Source organism: Geotrypetes seraphini, chromosome 2, assembly GCF_902459505.1.
Source record: "Geotrypetes seraphini chromosome 2, aGeoSer1.1, whole genome shotgun sequence".
Lineage (NCBI taxonomy): Eukaryota > Metazoa > Chordata > Amphibia > Gymnophiona > Dermophiidae > Geotrypetes > Geotrypetes seraphini.
Genome location: NC_047085.1, coordinates 474,438,173 through 474,456,175, shown reverse-complemented (window position 1 = coordinate 474,456,175; position 18,003 = coordinate 474,438,173). Strand labels below are relative to the sequence as shown.

At 43.3% G+C, this 18,003-nt stretch overlaps 1 protein-coding gene across 2 annotated transcripts in view; it reads right to left on the bottom strand.

Annotated features, from left to right (window-relative positions):
• The window catches only part of EXOG (exo/endonuclease G), a 42,562-nt gene extending 27,394 nt beyond the window's left edge, over positions 1-15,168 (bottom strand). For both annotated transcript variants that reach the window (XR_004538188.1, XM_033931709.1), the window contains exons 1-5: positions 15,007-15,168; positions 13,374-13,523; positions 10,931-11,070; positions 5,055-5,131; positions 941-1,055 (exon numbers count right to left, since the gene is read on the bottom strand). Coding sequence is in view for 1 of the 2 variants with exons in the window: in XM_033931709.1 (XP_033787600.1) it covers positions 941-1,055; positions 5,055-5,131; positions 10,931-11,070; positions 13,374-13,523; positions 15,007-15,145 (621 nt within the window). In the remaining variant the exon portion in view is untranslated. The remainder of the gene's footprint in view (positions 1-940; positions 1,056-5,054; positions 5,132-10,930; positions 11,071-13,373; positions 13,524-15,006) is intronic.
• Positions 15,169-18,003: the final 2,835 nt, after the last annotated feature.

The window sequence follows — 18,003 nt, the reverse complement described above, 5'->3', positions numbered from 1 at the left end:
GCCGCATGCCAGCTGGAAGCTAAAGAAGCACAGCCTTGGCTGTGTGGTCCTCAATTATGTTTAATACCAGCTCTAGCAGGATACATATTTCAAATCTGAAATATTCTAATCACAAAATATAAAATAAATTTATTTTTTCCTACCTTTTGATGTCTAGTAATTTTATTCTTCAAATCACATTGGTCTCAAGTTTTGGTTTCCTTCTGTCTTCATTGTGGCATGGCTGGCTCCTGAAGGTAAAATAGGCGCAATTTTTTTTTTTACTACAGGAGTAAGACTTTTCACTGCTTCCACGGGGTGGTGAAAGGTCTTGTCCCCATTCTTGCAGTAAACCAGTTGCAAATGTCCCCATTACCGCAGATTTACTGCGGTGATCCACGGTTTACCACGGTAAACAGTCCCTGTGTCATTCTCTACTGCAGAACAAAAAGGAGCAGCATGAAAATCTTGACCGATCTAATCCTGCAGCAGGGTCAGATGATAATCCTAGAAGTTTATTTATTTATTTAACAAAATTTCTCAACCGCCTATTACTGACTGGTGTGGAAAACTAACAGAGATTAACAGAAGCAAACCAAACCACTGTTTGAATAAAAACTTGGCTTTCTTTGCATTAACCATATAAATTATTTAACATACAAAAAGTATATTATTGTCAGCACTGTTACTTTTAAGGGTGAGTTACAGAATATCCAATAATAATAATAATAACAGTTTAGATACCGCAATACCGTTAAGTTCTATGTGGTTTACAATAGATTAAGCGAGGTACAAATTGAATGAGTTTAAGAGGGGGGAAGAGGAGAGTTAATAGGACCGGAAATGCACTTCAATTAGTTAGTTTTTAGCAAACCATGATCTGAGCTTATAGTAGTCCTGCAAGTTGTTGACCAATGTGATTCCATTCAAAGGATTTGTGTGCATACACAAAATTTCCCACCTGATAAATAACACTCCTTTTTCCATCCTCTCCTATTTGCGGTAAAGCAAGGGGTCCAGAAACTATCCACACATCTTGAAACCTCTTTGTGAGCTCCCGGCAATACATCTCTAGCCTGCAAAAACATCCAAACAAAAAGTATTAACTTTCTATAGTATCTTTCATCAACAACACCTAAAGGGGATTCTGGCAACACTGCTTTCAAGCTCCCAGCTAGCTTGAAAATTATCCACAGCTGGGATTTGCCACACAAGGGCTTAATTTACTAAAGTGCCTTAAGCAGTTAATGTGCAAATTAGGTGTGCTATTATTGTGATGGTAGGACAATGCACACTAATTCACAGGTTAACCAAATGCTGTGTTAGAGGGCAGGAACTAAGGGCTAGATGCACAAAACACAGGGCTATGGGCTGGATTCATGAATCTGCCTGATCGGGCCCAATCCGGGCAGGTCCGACAAATTTTTCAAACTAAAATATGCAGATGGGGGAGATCGGAGGAACGCCCCCATCTGCCGGCATGGATTGCTGTTGTGCGATCCCCGCATATGCACAGACAATCTGTAGATGGTCTGCACATGCCCGTCCAAATCTTGACCATTTTTTTAAAAAAAACTTTTTTAAAAAATTGTAGTTTTTAGCCCTGCGAGCCCGTGGTTTTAACCCACTTTAAACCCACGGGTTAAAACCACGGGCTCGCAGGGTAGGGAAGGGCAGGAGAGATGCGGGGAAGGGCAGGAGAAAACCGGCATTCGGGGCAAGCAGATCGGGGCAGCGGCAGGCAGATCAGGGCTGCAGGAGGCGTTCGGGGTTCAATAGAGCAGGAGAGTCAGAAAGATGTTTTCAACTGGTCCCCAGCAGTCGCTTCTTGAGTTGATTGGCCAGCCCAGTCGGATTGTGAATTTTGTGTTGTGAATCGCGTCCCTGCCTACTTTGCATGCATGGATATGAATCGGATCGCAGCAGAGGTTAGTGAATGGGGCCCGAGGGAAATCTGGTCGCAAACCGATCGGTACACGATCGATTTGCTTTGTGAATCTAGCCCTTAATGCACCAAAGTCTCCGATTGTCTAACGATCAATGCTAAAATGGTTTGACTGGTTTAGCGACTGATTGTATTTGGCAACCCGATGTACAAATCGGCTCACCGCAAGATTTTCATACGATCTCTCATTCTCCAATTCTGGCATGCAAATGAGGGCATTAATACTAAAATCAGACATCTGACTGATGCCCTAACTTTGTATGCCAGAATCGGATCAGAAAACTCAACCTTGAAAAGCCGATAGGTCTGCTTGGTTTTTAAATTTTTTTTTCTATGGGCATAGATGATGTGCCCATAAAACAAATGGCCTGCTGTGTCGCCGCACCCCCCTCCCCCCCGATGACCATGATACCAAAAGAGGTAGGAGGGATGCTCACTCTCTTCTGCCTTGAACCCCCTCCCCAGCATGAACTTGGGACACAGAAGAGAGGGAGAGGATAGAAAGGGAGAATTGTTGGGCATGAGTGTGTGAGTGAGAGGGAAAGAGATGGTGCACGTGGGGAAAGGAAGAAAGAGGAAAATTGTTGGGCACCAAGAGAAAGAAGAGTGAGGTAGAGATGCATGGGGAAGAGAAGAACGAGAGGGAGAAATGTTGGATATGGTCATGGAGATGTAACAGTGGGACAGATTGAAAGGGATGCAAGGAAGAGGAATGTTGGACATAGTGGTAGTGTGGCATGTGCTGGAGTGTATCCAGTCGAAAGCGTGGACAAACCCATCCAGACAATCGTAATCAGGACGTCACCATGCTAGATTTCAACACTATTTTAAAACGCTCCGATGGGGGTTTGGGGGGAAACTCCCCACTTTACTTAGAAATGTTGCCACTCCCATTTGGTGGACCCCCCTCATTACAGAGGAAACAGTAATTTTCCCTAAAAAACAGGGAGCGGCAACATTTCTAAGTAAAGTGAGGGGTTCTCACCCCCACACCCCATTGGAGTGCTTTAAAATAGTGTTGAAATCCAGTGTGCTGACGTCCTGCGTGCGACTGTCTCTCGCGGTTTCGTCTATGAGCCATGCTGGAAAGGGGTGATAGAAGGAGAAATGGTGGGCATGAGGATCATGGGAACTGGTGAAAGATTCTGCACATGGTCTGGGGGATGGGAGAGGGAGAAATGTTGGATGCGGCAGTAGAAGGGAGGGGATATACACCATGGATCTCTCTTTCTCTTTCCCCACTCCCTTTGTAGCAAGGGAGGGAATGAGAGAAAAACAGATAGACAGTGAGAGAGAGAGGAAGACATGATGCCAATGGGGGTGGAGGAGAGAGGAAGAAAAGTAGGATTCATGGAGGGATAGAGAGAGATGTTGGTTGGGGAAGGGAATGAGGTCTGAAGGAGAGAAGTGTGCAAGAGGCAGAAAGAAAGAAATGTTGGATGCACAGTCAGAAGGAAGTGCAATCAGAGACTAATAAAATCACCAGAAAACAAAGGTAGGGAAAATGATTTTATTTTCAAATTTAGTAATCGAAATGTGTCAGTTTTGAGAATTTAAATCTGCTGTCTATATTTTGCACTATATTTGTCTATATTTTTGTAGCTCTTCCTGAGGTGACACTGTATATTTTAAAGTCATCTGCCTTGACCTCTTTGAAAACCCTCCAAATATAAATAATAATTAACATTTTCTCTGCGTACATTGTGCTTTGTGGTTTTTTTATTTTGTGGTTACCATTATGTATTGTTAATAAGATTATATTGTGTGTATATGAAAAATGAATGAAGAAATTGCATTACAATTAGTACTATTATTATGGGTGTTGGGTCAGGGGCGGAACTTGGGGGGTACTCGGTTATATTTGTTAGACTTATGGGGTACTTGGCTTGAAGAAGTTGAGAAACACTGATGTACAGTGTGTTTAATACCATCAGGATAATGTAATAAAAATATTTGCTCACATTAACACAGTCCTTAGAGGGAACACTAAATACAAGCCATGTGTATTAACAGAAGTGATGATTTTGACTTTGGATTAGCTTTCCAAAGAACTCAAGGAAATGTACAATAAGTAATACAGTATTAAGATACAAATATAAAAAAAACCCTAAAACAAGTATAAAACTGAGTAAAAAAACCTATAGTCAAATATCATTAAAAACTCTCTAAACTCATAATAAAAACAAACACACACTGATCATTAAAACAGATAAAAATATACCCAGCAAACACAAAGCTTAGGAAATGTGGGCAGTTTATGAGCAGGGCGAGCTAAATGTCGAGCTGCTCATTCTGTTCCTATGGGCAGCTCAGCATTTAGATCACACTGCTCGGCAGCACATACATGAAAACTAAACTGCAGTAAATTTGGAAGGTTTTGTGGGTGACCTCTCAAAATTTTTACACATGCTAAACTCGGCATTAGTGTGGTATAATTACATACTTACCACTGCTATGATGTTTAACATACCATGCGCACAGTAACACTTGCCAACAAGTCAACACTGAGCCTGAGGTAAAAGGCCCATACCTCAAGAGCTGAGATTCAGAAAGAAAGAACAAGCCAAGAAGAAAAAGCTACATTTGGCCAAAACATTCATGGGATGACCTACGTATGCTTAGCAAAACATCAAAACGGGGGAGATTCAAGATAGCTATTACTGAAAAACGTGTAAGCTAAATCCAAAATTCCTTTCCCTTTCTCCTGGTGTTCAGTTGAGCTAAAGCAGAGGTAATTACGGAAAAGACAATATTGCCAAGTTCACATGAAATAAGGCATCTATAACTGTAGTTAATATAAAAGGACTCCCTTTAGTTTAGAATCTAATCAAGAGTTGTATCTGATATTGAGAACACAAGCCTGTGAAATCAGATTACCCTTATGTCATTCCCTTTGCTGTTGCTCTCTGGACTCAGGCCAGACACAACCTATCTATGCTTATAATCATGCTAAGCTTTTCAGGACAGGGGCAATGTAGTCATACAAAATTCTCAGCTCAGAGAATAAAATATTGAGAGATGTTAAATGCACTTAACTCTGGGTTTCTGATTGGCCGATTCTCTCCAGTTACATCATGCATGCATTACATACATAACTGCTGCTATAATTCTTTCAAATGCAGTTACTTACCTGTTCCAAAAACCAGCATTATTTTCATGATTCTGTGGCACAATGTTGGACAGATAAAAGGTTTCAGCCATGGCTCGCTGTTACAAAAAAAATGAATAAAAATCTAAGAAGTAAACGCATTCTAAGATGACATGAGGTCTGAAGTCACTGCAAGTCAGATCAAAAAAATCACAGTAGGAAGGCAGAACCCAAATCAAATATATGTTTTATTGTCAGCTTTTATTTCAACTAGAGATAGTTTTCATTTTTCCAAGCAACATGACTGCAATGGCTCAAATCATACAGTGACTGAGGAAAATAGCTAGGACAGTTCCTTCTTATTACACTTCTCCCTCCGTATTCACTATGATAGGGGATTAACAGAATCGCAAATACTGAAAAACCGCAAATAACTTTTTTATATGTTATTTGCTGTTTTCTATTAAAAATCATCGTGAATATGGTGAGACCGCGAATAACATGGTGGTAGACCCGTCCTATTCCTAAAGGAGAGGCAAAACACGGTGAAGAAAGTGCCGGAAATCAGCGAGTTTCTCTGTAAACGCTTAGAATCAGCCATTTCTCTATGTAAGCTGATGTAATTTGGGTGGAGGAGCCAGAAAGCTACAAACCGTGAATAATCGAAACCGCGAATGCTGAAACCGCAAATACAGAGGGAGAAGTGTACTCCAAGCATGGCTTCTCTCAACACTGGTTGATGAATATGCTGTCCTTTCCAAGGTAAAAGGCCTCCTATAAAATTACCCCTCCCCCTTTTACTAAACCATAGTGCGTTTTTTAGCAACAGCTGTAGCGGTAACAGCTCCGACTCTCATAGAATTCCGATAAGCATCAGATTTCGCTATGTTTTTGTAAAAGATGGGATACGTCTTAAATATGTGGGGTGCATACCTGTTAAGGAAAGTAGGTGTGCTCAGGAGAGGGGTGTGAGCAGAATTACAATTTATGCATGTATTCCACATGTCAAAATTTACATCTGCTCCCAAGCAGGTGCAGATGTCAGTACCCATGATCTATTTATAGACACCAATGTGTGTGTATAAAATAGGTTAAAGAGAGGCACCTTCTTTCCCTATTATTCTAGTCATACTGTTTTAAAATTACCCTTTAGTTTTGCACATTTTCCTGGGTAGGCTTTGCATAATAGCTGTGGATCCTAAGGGATCAGTCTCCAAATTTTCCACATCATCTCTAACTCACTGCTGGGTTAGGTCATTAACATAGTAAATGACAGAAAGTAAAGACCTGCAGCCCAACAAGATGGCCAGAACCGCATCCACTACTCTGTAGAGGCCGCAAACATGATGGACTATTGGTTGTAACCATACAGTTTGTCTACCCCAAGTATTGCCGACAACATTCAACTTTGCAATCAAGATGTCTTCCTCATCTCCCTAATATACACAGTACCAGTTTCTGTGTTAAACGCCTTACTGAAATCCAAGTAGACAACATCTGGTGCATGTCCACTATCCAATTTTCTGGTCATCCAGTCACAGAAATCGATCAAATTTGTTGGCACAATTTTCCTCAACTGCAGCACGTGACAGGTGATCTGTAAGCCTGGAGTTACTGAATCTTCATCAGCCTTTTGCCATGTATGGGACATAAACCAAAGAGGTCTGTCCAGCTTTAGCCTAAGTTCTCACTACTCTTGCCCAGCATAACACCTCAACAGCCATGTTATGTTTCCATCCTTTTTCTATTTAAGCATTCCCTGCGTCTATCCCACAGATTTTTTAATTTGCTCACCATTTTTGACTCTACCACCTCTCCTGCAAGGGCATTCCAAGTGTCCACTAGCCTCTCTGTGAAAAAGTATTTCCTGACATTACTCCTGACTCTTATCTCCCTGCAACTTCAATTCATGTCCTCTAGTTATACCTCCCCTAGGTCTCTAGACAAGGTTTGTTTATATATTAATATGCACAGGTTAAAGCCTGCATTTAGATTTTACACAGCGCTGAACACATTCCTCCTGAAGAATTAAAGGACTATGCCTGAAGCAATGAGAACCTTTGGTCTACTTCTGCTCCTTATGGGTCTTATCTGAAATTATACAACCGGGACTTATTGTCATATCACGTGTTTTAGCCTAGACTCTTATCAGGGGCAAGCTGCCCCGCATTTTGTGTCCAAACTTCCTGGGGGCCACCAACAAGGAGCCAAGTGCCCCGCATTTTGTGTCCAAACTTCCTGGGGGCCACCAACAAGGAGCCAAGGTTCCTGGAACTGCCCTGAGGTGACAATGAAGGGATATTTTTGAAAATGCTCAGGTCAAGAGGTTGGAACAGAAGGCATGGAAAGCATCATCTTCCAAGATAAACCCTGCGTCTAGAACAGTGGTTCCCAACCCTGTCCTGGAGGACCACCAGGCCAATCGGGTTTTCAGGCTAGCCCTAGTGAATATGCATGGAGCAGATTTGCATGCCTGTTGCTTCCATTATATGCAAATCTCTCTCATGCATATTCATTAGGGCTAGCCTGAAAACCCGATTGGCCTGGTGGTCCTCCAGGACAGGGTTGGGAATCACTGGTCTAGAAGGTATAAAGATAGATCCCCAAGATTTGTGGTTCCTGGCTGGATATAACATTCTAAGAAGGGCTATGCTGCTAGTTATCTTGAGGCCTGTTGGCTATGTGGGCCTGAGCTACCACCCCTCAGGTATGTGAGAGAGGCCTGAAGAGAACCACCAGATCCAGCTGAGCTCCCTCTGTCCGAAAGACATCTGTCTCACACAGGCCTTGGGCAGTGCTCCTGTGCCGGGCATCGCTTCCGAAGCCAAGCATTGCCTGCATGTACAGGTTGTATTAGCTTCTGTGTTAAACGCCTTACTGAAATCCAAGTAGACAACATCTGGTGCATGTCCACTATCCAATTTTCTGGTCATCCAGTCAAGTAGACAACATCTGGTGCATGTCCACTATCCAATTTTCTGGTCATCCAGTCACAGAAATCGATCAAATTTGTTGGCACAATTTTCCTTGAAACCATGTTGTCTCGGATCCTATAACCCACTGCATTCCAGGAAAATCAATATCCTTTCCACGAACAGCACCTCCACTACCTTTCCAACCACTGAAGAAAAGCTTCCTGGCCTAGTCTCCCACTTCTTCTGTATATGTTTTTTTTTTTTTTTAGATGGACCATATCTGCTCTTCAATCCCACTAAACCTCCCCCATCTCCAAGGATTTATTAAACAAATCTTTTAAGAGAACATAGAATTGCCGCTGCTGGGTCAGACCAGTAGTCCATCGTGCCCAGCAGTCCCCGCACCCGCGGTGGCCCCCAGGTCAAAGACCAGCCTTACCTGCGTACGTTCTAGTTCCGCAGGAACTTGTCTAACTTTGTCTTGAATCCCTGGAAGGTGTTTTCCCCTACGACAGCCTCCGGAAGAGCGTTCCAGTTTTCTACCACTCTCTGGGTGAAAAAGAACTTCCTTACGTTTGTACGGAATCTATCCCCTTTTAACTTTAGAGAGTGCCCTCTCGTTCTCCCTACCTTGGAGAGGGTGAACAACCTCTGTCGTTATCTACTAAGTCTATTCCCTTCATTATCTTGAAAGTTTCAATCATGTCTCCTCTCAGTCTCCTCTTTTCAAGGGAGAAGAGGCTGTTTCTCTAATCTCTCACTGAATGAGAACTCCTCCAGCCCCTTAACCATTTTAGTCGCTCTTCTCTGGATCCTTTCGAGTAGTACTGTGTCCTTCTTCAAGTACGGCGATCAGTGCTGGACGCAGTATTCCAGTTGAGGGCGTACCATGGCCTGGTACAGCAGCATGATAACCTTCCCCGATCTGTTCGTGATCCCCTTCTTAATCATTCCAAGCATTCTGTTTGCCCTTTTCGCCGCTGCCATGCACTGCGCGGACGGCTTCATTGACTTGTCGACCAGTACTTCCAAGTCTCTTTCCTGGGGTGTCTCTCCGAGTACTGCACCAGACATCCTGTATTCATGTACAAAATTTTTGTTACCAACATGCATCACCTTACACTTGTCCATGTTAAACTTCATTTGCCATGTCGCAGCCCATTTCTCGAGCGCGTTTATGTCCTGTTGCAGGTCTTCGCAATCCTCCTGCGTCTTTACTACTCTGAATAACTTCATATCATCTGCAAATTTAATCACCTCGCTCGTCGTTCCAATTTCCAGGTCGTTTATAAATATGTTGAAGAGCACAGGCCCAAGCACCGAACCTTGCGGCACTCCACTGGTGATGCTTTTCCAGTCCGAGTACTGTCCATTTACCTCACTCTTTGCTTTCTATCTGCCAACCAGTTTTTGATCCACGTGTGTATTTCACCCTCAATCCCATGGAGTGCAATTTTTTGAAGTAGTCGTTCATGCGGGACCTTGTCAAACGCCTTCTGAAAATCCAGATATACAATGTCGACCGGGTCACCTTTGTCTATCTGCCTATTAACTCCCTCGAAAAAGTGTAGCAAGTTTGTCAAGCAAGATCTTCCTTTGCTGACTACAATCTCTCTGAGCTCCCTCAAGATTCTGGGATGGATCCCACCTGGCCCCATGATTTCGTCCATTTTCAGTTTTTCAAGTTGTTCACATATGCTTTCTTCTATAAATAATGCAATATCAACTTCATTTTCATATATACCTTTATAAGCCAACCAAAGTCTTACTGCAGGATTTTTTTGTGGAAATAGAAGTATTTAAGTACATCTGCTTTTACTCATCACTCTCCACATAGTAGTTCATAGCATCTTTCAGTCTTCCAATTCAATTTTTAGTCTAAATCCATCCTGAAAAAAGTCTTTTGTTATACTTCATGTTTTTAGCCATTTGTTCTTCCACTAGAGCCTCCCATATTCCTCTTGCCACCCATATTTCACTGCACTTCTTTTAGTTTTATCTGAAATCTTATGTGTTCTTTTTCTTGTGTTGTTTTGCATTTCATCAATGCCACCTTTTTTGCCTTTATTTTTCAGCCATTTATTTGGTGAACCATATTGGTTTCTTTTTTTCTCTTGTTCTTTTTAACCATCCTTATAAAAAAAAAAAAAAAGGTCTGTTACTGATTTTATAGCTCCTATCATTTTGAATCACAGATTCTCCTTCCATCCCATCAACTATTTCTTCAGGTTCTGCCCTATTTAACAAAGCTTAAAAATCAAGATTTTGAGCTTTCAGAAACCGATTCTATAGACGCAGCCTAACTTCTAGGCGAAGTTGTCAATTGACCGCGAGGTGTCATTGAAAGACACCAGCAACTTGACTTAGGTGCTGGTAGGCGCCATTATGTTAGGTGCTGGTGTATTAGGCCAGGGCTATCCTAGCCTAATTTACTGGCGCCTAAATCATGCCACACCTATGCTCTGCCCCTAACTACATCCACTTTTCAGGTAGATGTCATTAGGTGCCACACTATTATTGGCGCACAACTTTAATTAAATTAGGATTTAATGGCATTTTCAATTAAATGCCAATTAACCTAATTTAAAAAAAAATGAAGTTGCATGCAGAATTGTGCTAGGTGCCATTTATAGAATTCCCCCCTGTATGCCTGCATTTCACTTTAGGTCTTACATCAAACCATACAGTGCGAGTATCACTATTGCTCAGGTGAGCACCCACCCAAATCTTGGACACATCATGAGTTCATCACCATTTGTCTCAACAGTGCATTTTGTAAAGCATCCACAAAAAAATAAATAAGCACATCCAAAGCTTAAGAGTGCACTGACACACCGAGTTCTACATGAACAGCTAGTCATTACTCTCATAAAAAGTCTTGGAGCCTTCATTTTGTGGCCCAGTAGCAGATCCTATATGGCCAGCTTCTAGGACTCTAACAACCAAAGACTGAAAGGCCCAAGTATCCTCATCCTATTCTCTTTCCACACATCCCACACTTACATCTGAAAATTTGTTGTCTCCAGCTGGTGCCATGTGACCTCGTGACCATCCACTCTTAAGATAGTCTTCATTAGTGGCAGTGAACATAGGGGGTACACTAGGATCTGGCTTGAATTTACAGTGTTCACGACTTGCATTCCCTAAGGAAAAATAAGACAGAATGATTCAATAACTACAGAAGCAGTCTGGAATTACTTTTCAATAAAAGCATGCAAAAGTTCTTTGCTGTCTGCTCAAACCCAGAGATTTTCAAATACAAGGTACCAGTACATGATGGAGTACCAGCTTCTTATGTTGTTAAAATATGCACACACATTTACATCTCATTGAATTATAACAGAACAAGATATGCCTGCTGTGCATGCATATTTTGGAAACCTAAAATGTAAATGTGTGGGTTATAACCACATCTCCAATACCCCTTTCTCTCCCAAAACACTTCTTTAGAAGTGATTGAAAATCATAATCTATGTATCTCTGCTTAGGGCTTCTGTTTTCATATTATATATATTTATATTTCAGTGATTCTTTTTCTTTTAAGGTTAGCTGTTTTAGATTTTCATGTTGATATACAAAATCCATGTTATTCAAGCTTTTGCTTTTCGGTTTGCCCCCACTTACATGTATGCATGTTACATTATTTACATATCAAGTCTTATTGTGGTTGCTGCTTGCTATCTGGATAGCAGCGCTCAATATATATAATACTGTACATTTAAATGCTCTGGTTGGAGTTTAACAAACTAGGCCAACTACAGCAAGTGAATACTGACTATAGGAGTCTTAGTTCGGTGTGACTATTTGGCCCATGATGCCAGGCTGCAAGGAAAACAAGCTTCAACATCTGTTTTTCTTCTTCTGAACTCGTCATCTCCTCTTTTGGGCAGGCAGCTCACATGGAACCAAAGTTTGAATCCTGGCACCATGAGCCTCTGAACGTCGTGAAATTTGTCTTCCACTTTTATATCCACTTCAACTTATAGTTCAGTCTCTGCATTGGTAGTCCTTGACCAGGGTCCTGGAATCTGCAGTCAAGGGCTTTGAACTGACCACTGCATGTTGCCTAATTTTTTCACCCTAGGGACTATGAGCAATCTTTCTGCAACATCCCTGGCTGACCAGGATCCCTTTGCATACCAGTGCAAAGCCCACCCTAGTAGTAGATTAGGCCACTCCCTCATCCAGACCCCCCCCCTACCTCATAGGAGGCGGGAGCGAAGCCCACTTGCTCCTGCTTGGGATGCCACCATCTTCAAAACAGTGCCTAGCCCAGTGTAATATGTACTTTGGCCCCACCCAGTGTTACCCATGATGCACTAGGAAGAGCACCACCAGGGTACAATAACTGAGGGTAGCCACTCCTGTCACATGTGCCATTGGGAGCACCAAGAGATGGACTTCCACCCATCGAAACAGCACCTGGGCTTCCAAGCGTAGAAAGCATTCTTGGTGCCCCCTTGGCGATTGACATACGCTACCGCAATTGTGTTGTCTGAAAAAACTTGTACCACATTGCTCTGCAGTGCACTCCTGTAGCACCAGACGGATGGCTCGAAGTTCCAAACATTTGATCAACCACTTTCTTTGAGAAGGGGACCAGTATCTCTTAAAGGATTGCCACTCACAATGTGCACCTCAGCCATATAAACTAGTGTCCATCATCAGGATCACCCAAATGAAGATGCAAAGGGGAACTCCTCTGGTAAGACACTGAGGGTCCAACCATCAGGTTATACTGCGACGTGCTTCCGCTGTCCAAGGCAGCTGCTGTTGGAATGCATCCATCTGCTGGTACCAGCGCATTCTGGAGCAGATGCAAGTGCACCATTGCCCAGGGGACCATGTCCATGGTCATAACCATTGATCCCAGCACCTGCAATAATACTAGGCCATCAGAGCTTTCTCGCTTCGAAACTCTAGTATCTGACACAGAAGCTTCTCTCTGCAGGCTTCCAGCAGGAACACCTTGTTCTCCCTTGTGTTGAACAGGTACTCGAAGATGTGTCATCTCCAAGTGGTTTTTATGAAAGTTGACCACCCTCCTACCATCTCAACTGGGGAATTGGAGGATAGCCCAGAGGGATGAGATGCACAGCAAAAGAATGCTAATGAGACTCTCTACAAGAATTCTAACTAATGAGAAGGGGTTGACTACCCGAAGGTTCAAGAATAATGTGTCTGTCGCACTAGAAATAAGGGTTAGATTTACTAAAGTGTGCTCCTGTGTTTTTGTAATTATTAATAAATAGGTTTGCATAAAATAAGGCCTACAGTATATAAATGTCCATTAATATGTGCTTGTGCACAGTAATGCAGTTAGCTGCAAACTTTAATAAATCTAGCCCAACATAATTAAAATGGTTAGGAGAAAATTTCAACAGAAATGAAGCTTGAAGTCATGGACATTTTTTTTTTTGCAGGGTCTACCCCCACCACAGCATACCTACTGTTTTGTCCTGAGAAATGTGTTCAATCACCCATCGTGGAACTCGCATGGCCTGATTGTAGGACAGCACATGGTTGGCATAGTATCTGATCTCTGACCCAGTCAAAGGAAATCCATATTCCTGAAGTACAGATTCTTTCACTGTTTCTATGAAGGAGAGAATTATAGTGAGTCACCAGATTTCAGAAAGAAACTAAGCTCTTGCTTATCAATAACTTCTTGGCAGGTCAGCACTTTAAATGCTTTCTAGATAACAGCCTTAGGTGCAGTGTTTGTTATCCACCAAGTCATCAGCCACTTGGAAGGTATTTTCTTGTTCCTATCAACTTAATAGACCACATTTTGCTTAAAGTTGCAGGGGCAGCTATAGTCTTCAGAACACCAACTTCTTTCTTGTTGGCTGCAGCACTTTCTATTACTGTTGTCCTTTTTTAGGGGGGGTTAGAGGGAGGCAAGAGGAAGATACTGGACACCTTGGGATGAAGAATGGAAGAGGAATACGCTGGACACCTTGGGGGCAAATAATAGAAGAGGTGAGAAACACTGGACACCTGAGAGGAGGGAAAGAGAGAGATGCTGGACACCTGGGGAAGGGCAGATACTGGGCTGGGAGGTGGGGGAGGGTGCAGAGGTTAGGAGGGGATACCTTTGGGCTAGCCCTGTTGTTGTTGCCAGTTAGTGACTTGACACCAGCCCAGAGAATTATAAAACTTGGGATCCATGTCTTATCCAGAAGGGTGTCCCAATACGTCTTTGGGGAGGAGAGGGGTTAATGTTGGGAATAGCACTATGCAGCAGACTAAATGTATACATTATCCATTAGCTAAACATAGCTACTATCCAGATAAGTTTTTTAGGCAGCTCTTACTTCCCCAAAATCAAACCACAAATACATGGATAAGGAAAGTTACCTGCTGTCTGAAGAATGACCAATATCAGTCTAACACAATAAATACAGTCTGAAAGTTTTTACCTTCTTAAAAATATTTGCATCTATGTTTTCAAGATTTAACTCACAGTTACTAAATAGGAGAACCTTTAAACTCTAATAGCTCCTCAAAAAGACTAAAAATGTTTAAAAAAAATCAGAAAATGACTCATTAACTTCACAACTGAATTACTTGTACACGCAATTTTGGTAGCACTGCTACTTTAAGTACTTGCCCTCAGATCATGCTCTTCCCAAGCGATCATACTAATGAACCGAAAACCTTTTTTTAAGGAAAGGGGAATAAAACAGTTAAATCACCATCCCCTCGAGCAGATTCTCTAGAACAGCCCACTCTAACGCAGAGGAACTGCTGAGGAGGTTGCGGGCAGCATTAAAGAATCACTGAAAACTCTTTGGCATTTTAAAACACGAGAGGGTCTTTGGAACAGGGTGGGGAGAAGGGAACGACAGAGAGAAATGCTGAATGGGAGGGCATTTGGTGGGAGAGGGAACTGGAGGAGGGGGGGGGGGCGCCTTAACTTCCGCCGCGGGCCTCAATAAGTCTAGCACCGTTTCCTGTTGGCAGCAGGGGGGATGGGAGCCTTTACTCGCAACCAGGGTGACCCAGAAGGAACTTCCTAAAGATGTGCAGTTTCCAAGAGGAAGGAGAGGGGAAAGCAGCCACGGGCCGGCCCTCACCAGGTGGCTCGGCCGGGCTCCGCCGCCGCCGCTGCTGCTGCGTAAGACGCAGGACGCCCAGACAGGTTACAGTGCCCGTCGCCGCTCCCAGCGCGAAGCCCCCCAAGAAGCGAGTCGACGACGTGAAAGCGCGCGCCATGCTGAGAGTGACGTCCCTGGAAGTGGGTGGTGCCCCTGCCTACCGGCTCGGCGTCGCTTCCTGCCCGACCGCCGCACCTCACTTCCGGCCGCCGTGGGAGCAGAGAGCGCGCGCGCTCGTGCGGATCGAGGAAACGTTTGTCGAGATGATCGGTGCACGCACTGCACGAAGCGCCTAAAGGATAAGAGAGAGAGTTTTTTTAAAAAATAGATGGAGGTGTGCTGGATCCAAAAGGGTCATCGATCAAAACAGGTCGCTGAAAAGAAATAGGGTAGAAGTCAAATCCTTGGACAGCACCACTCTAGCAAGCCCAACTATAGTGTTAAATTAATGCAAGATAAAGAAACAAATACCGGTTATTTTGTGACTTATTCGTGCTAGACGTGTGTTTTATAAATAACTAAGTATGGGCTTTTAAAGCCCACACAGTAATCAACTATGTCCTCTCCCCTCCTCCCCCTCCCGGTTTTCCATATGCACACCAGCCTTGATTTGATAATAGGGTTGGGGGGAGGTTTGTTATTTTAATAAAATTCTGTAGTTCTTGCTCTCAATGTTGCTTACCTTGCTTTAATCTATAAATAACATAGTAAATGACGCAGATAAAGTCCTGAACTGTCCATTCAGTCTGCCCATTAGTTATGTCCATTAAAAATACATGTCAGTTAATTAAGTCGCTTGGGATGCTCAGTATGATGCTCATTGGGAACTCTCTTCTATTCTTTTCACGTATACTGAAATTATATGTACTGGCCCTGCTGGATTTGGTTGACATGAGACACTGGTTGTATTGACTTATAATTAATACTATCTTCCCACTTATTAACTGTGATATGTACAACTTGTCTGTTTCATGTTTAAGTTATCTTTTGTATATTTGCATATATGTATATTTGCGTATTATAATAATTATTTGTAAATTTTGAAAAATAAAACATTTTGGGGAAAAAAAGAATTACATAGTGAACTCTCATGTCTGTTAAAAAAAATACATGCTTAAATTAACTTGTCTTTTCTTTGATATTTCTGGGTCATAGACTCTAAAGTCCACCTGGTATTGTTATGCTGAAGTTGCTGTTAGAGAATGACACAGTGGTTGTTACCTGCGAGTAGCCGCAGGTAACCCGCCGAAACGGGGAAGAAAAAATAGTGGCCTCTGCAGGGACGGGGACAAGCCATTCACCGTCCCGTGGAGCGGTGAATGGACTTGTCTCCGTAGTGAGGCAATCAAGGATCGCACAGTCCCCACCCGCACGATCGCAGCGTTTCGCCATCTCTCTCTCTCCATCTCACCTTAGATGTAGAGCACTGTTGTTCAACCGCCGGTTGCAGGAAATTTCTGCCGGTCCACGCAGGGCCGGCAAGATTAAGGGATAGGCGCAAAAAAAAAAAAAAAAGCCTCCCTCCTTTTCCCCTGCTCTTACCGCCCTGCTGTAGTTGCTAAAGCTGACAGGAAGTCTTCCCGACGTCAATTCTGACGTCGGAGAGGACGTTCTGGGCCAGACAATTGCTGCCTGGCTGGCCAAGAAGTCCTCTCTGACTTCAGAATTGACGTCGGAAAGACTTCCTGATCGGCTTTAGCAGCTGCAGCATGGCAGTAAGTGCAGGGGAAAGGAAGGAGGGAGGCTTTTTTTTTTTTTTGAGCGGCAGAGAGGCAGCAGGCTGGCTACGGAGGGCTAGGGAGGGAGAGAGGTAGACAGGCAGGCAGGCAGGCTTCGGGGGTGGGGGTGGGACAAAGTGTGGAAGGCAGTGAGAGGGATATAGGAAGGAGGCACTAAAGACATGGGAAGGATGCACTGGGGGCACTAAAGACAAGGGGCACTAAGGACATGGGAAGGAGGCACTGGGGGCACTAAAGACAGGAAGGGACACTAAGGATATGGGAAGGAGGCACTGGGGGCACTAAAGACATGGGAAGGAGGCAATGGGGACACTAAAGACAGGAAGGGGCACTAAGGACATGGGAAGGGGGCACTAAAAACATGGGAAGGAGGCACCGGGGGCACTAAGGACATAGCAAGGAAAGAGGGAGGGAATAGAAAGGGACAATTCTTGGGCCTGAGTGCAGAAAGAAAGAATACACAGACAGAAGGAAACGCAACCAGAGACTCATGAAATCAATCACCAGACAGCAAAGGTAGGAAAAATGATTTTATTTTCAATTTAGTGATCAAAACGTGTCAGTTTTGAGAATTTATATCTGCTGTCTATATTTTGCACTATATTTGTCTATTTTTCTATAGTTACTGAGGTGACCGAGCTTGCAGAGATGGGGCGGAAACGGGGTTTTTTAATTTTAGTCCTAGTAGTTTGCTGGTCCACAAAATAATTATTTTATTTCTGCCGGTCCATGGGTGTAAAAAGGTTGAAAAACACTGATGTGAGTATGATGGCTTTCTTTTTCGCCCAGCTGCACGTGTTCAAAAAGCCGCGCACGCGCGGCTGCTCGAGTTGATCAATCTTCTCCTCTCCTGCAACTTCCTGTTTCCAGTTGCGTCAGAGGAGAATATTGAACAAATAAGCAGCCGCGCATGCGGCTGGACGAAAAAGAAAGCCAGCATACTCTACATCTAAGGTGAGGTGGAGGGAGGGAGATGGCGGAACGCTGCAATTGGTCGGGTGTCTGCTGTTTTTGTATCACTGCCTGCCTGCGCTCACGTTCCAGATCCTCCTGTTGCTCATTGTACTGCAGCATCTGCATGATTATGTGCTCAGGTGGGCATTTTTAGTGTGCACAATTGACCTGATTCGAGCTATAGGTGAACATGGGGGACACGTCATTTGATTTATTTTATGTTCTGTTTTTACTACAGGGCAGAGGCACTGAAACAGATTCTCAGTGCAGTAATAGTAGTGGC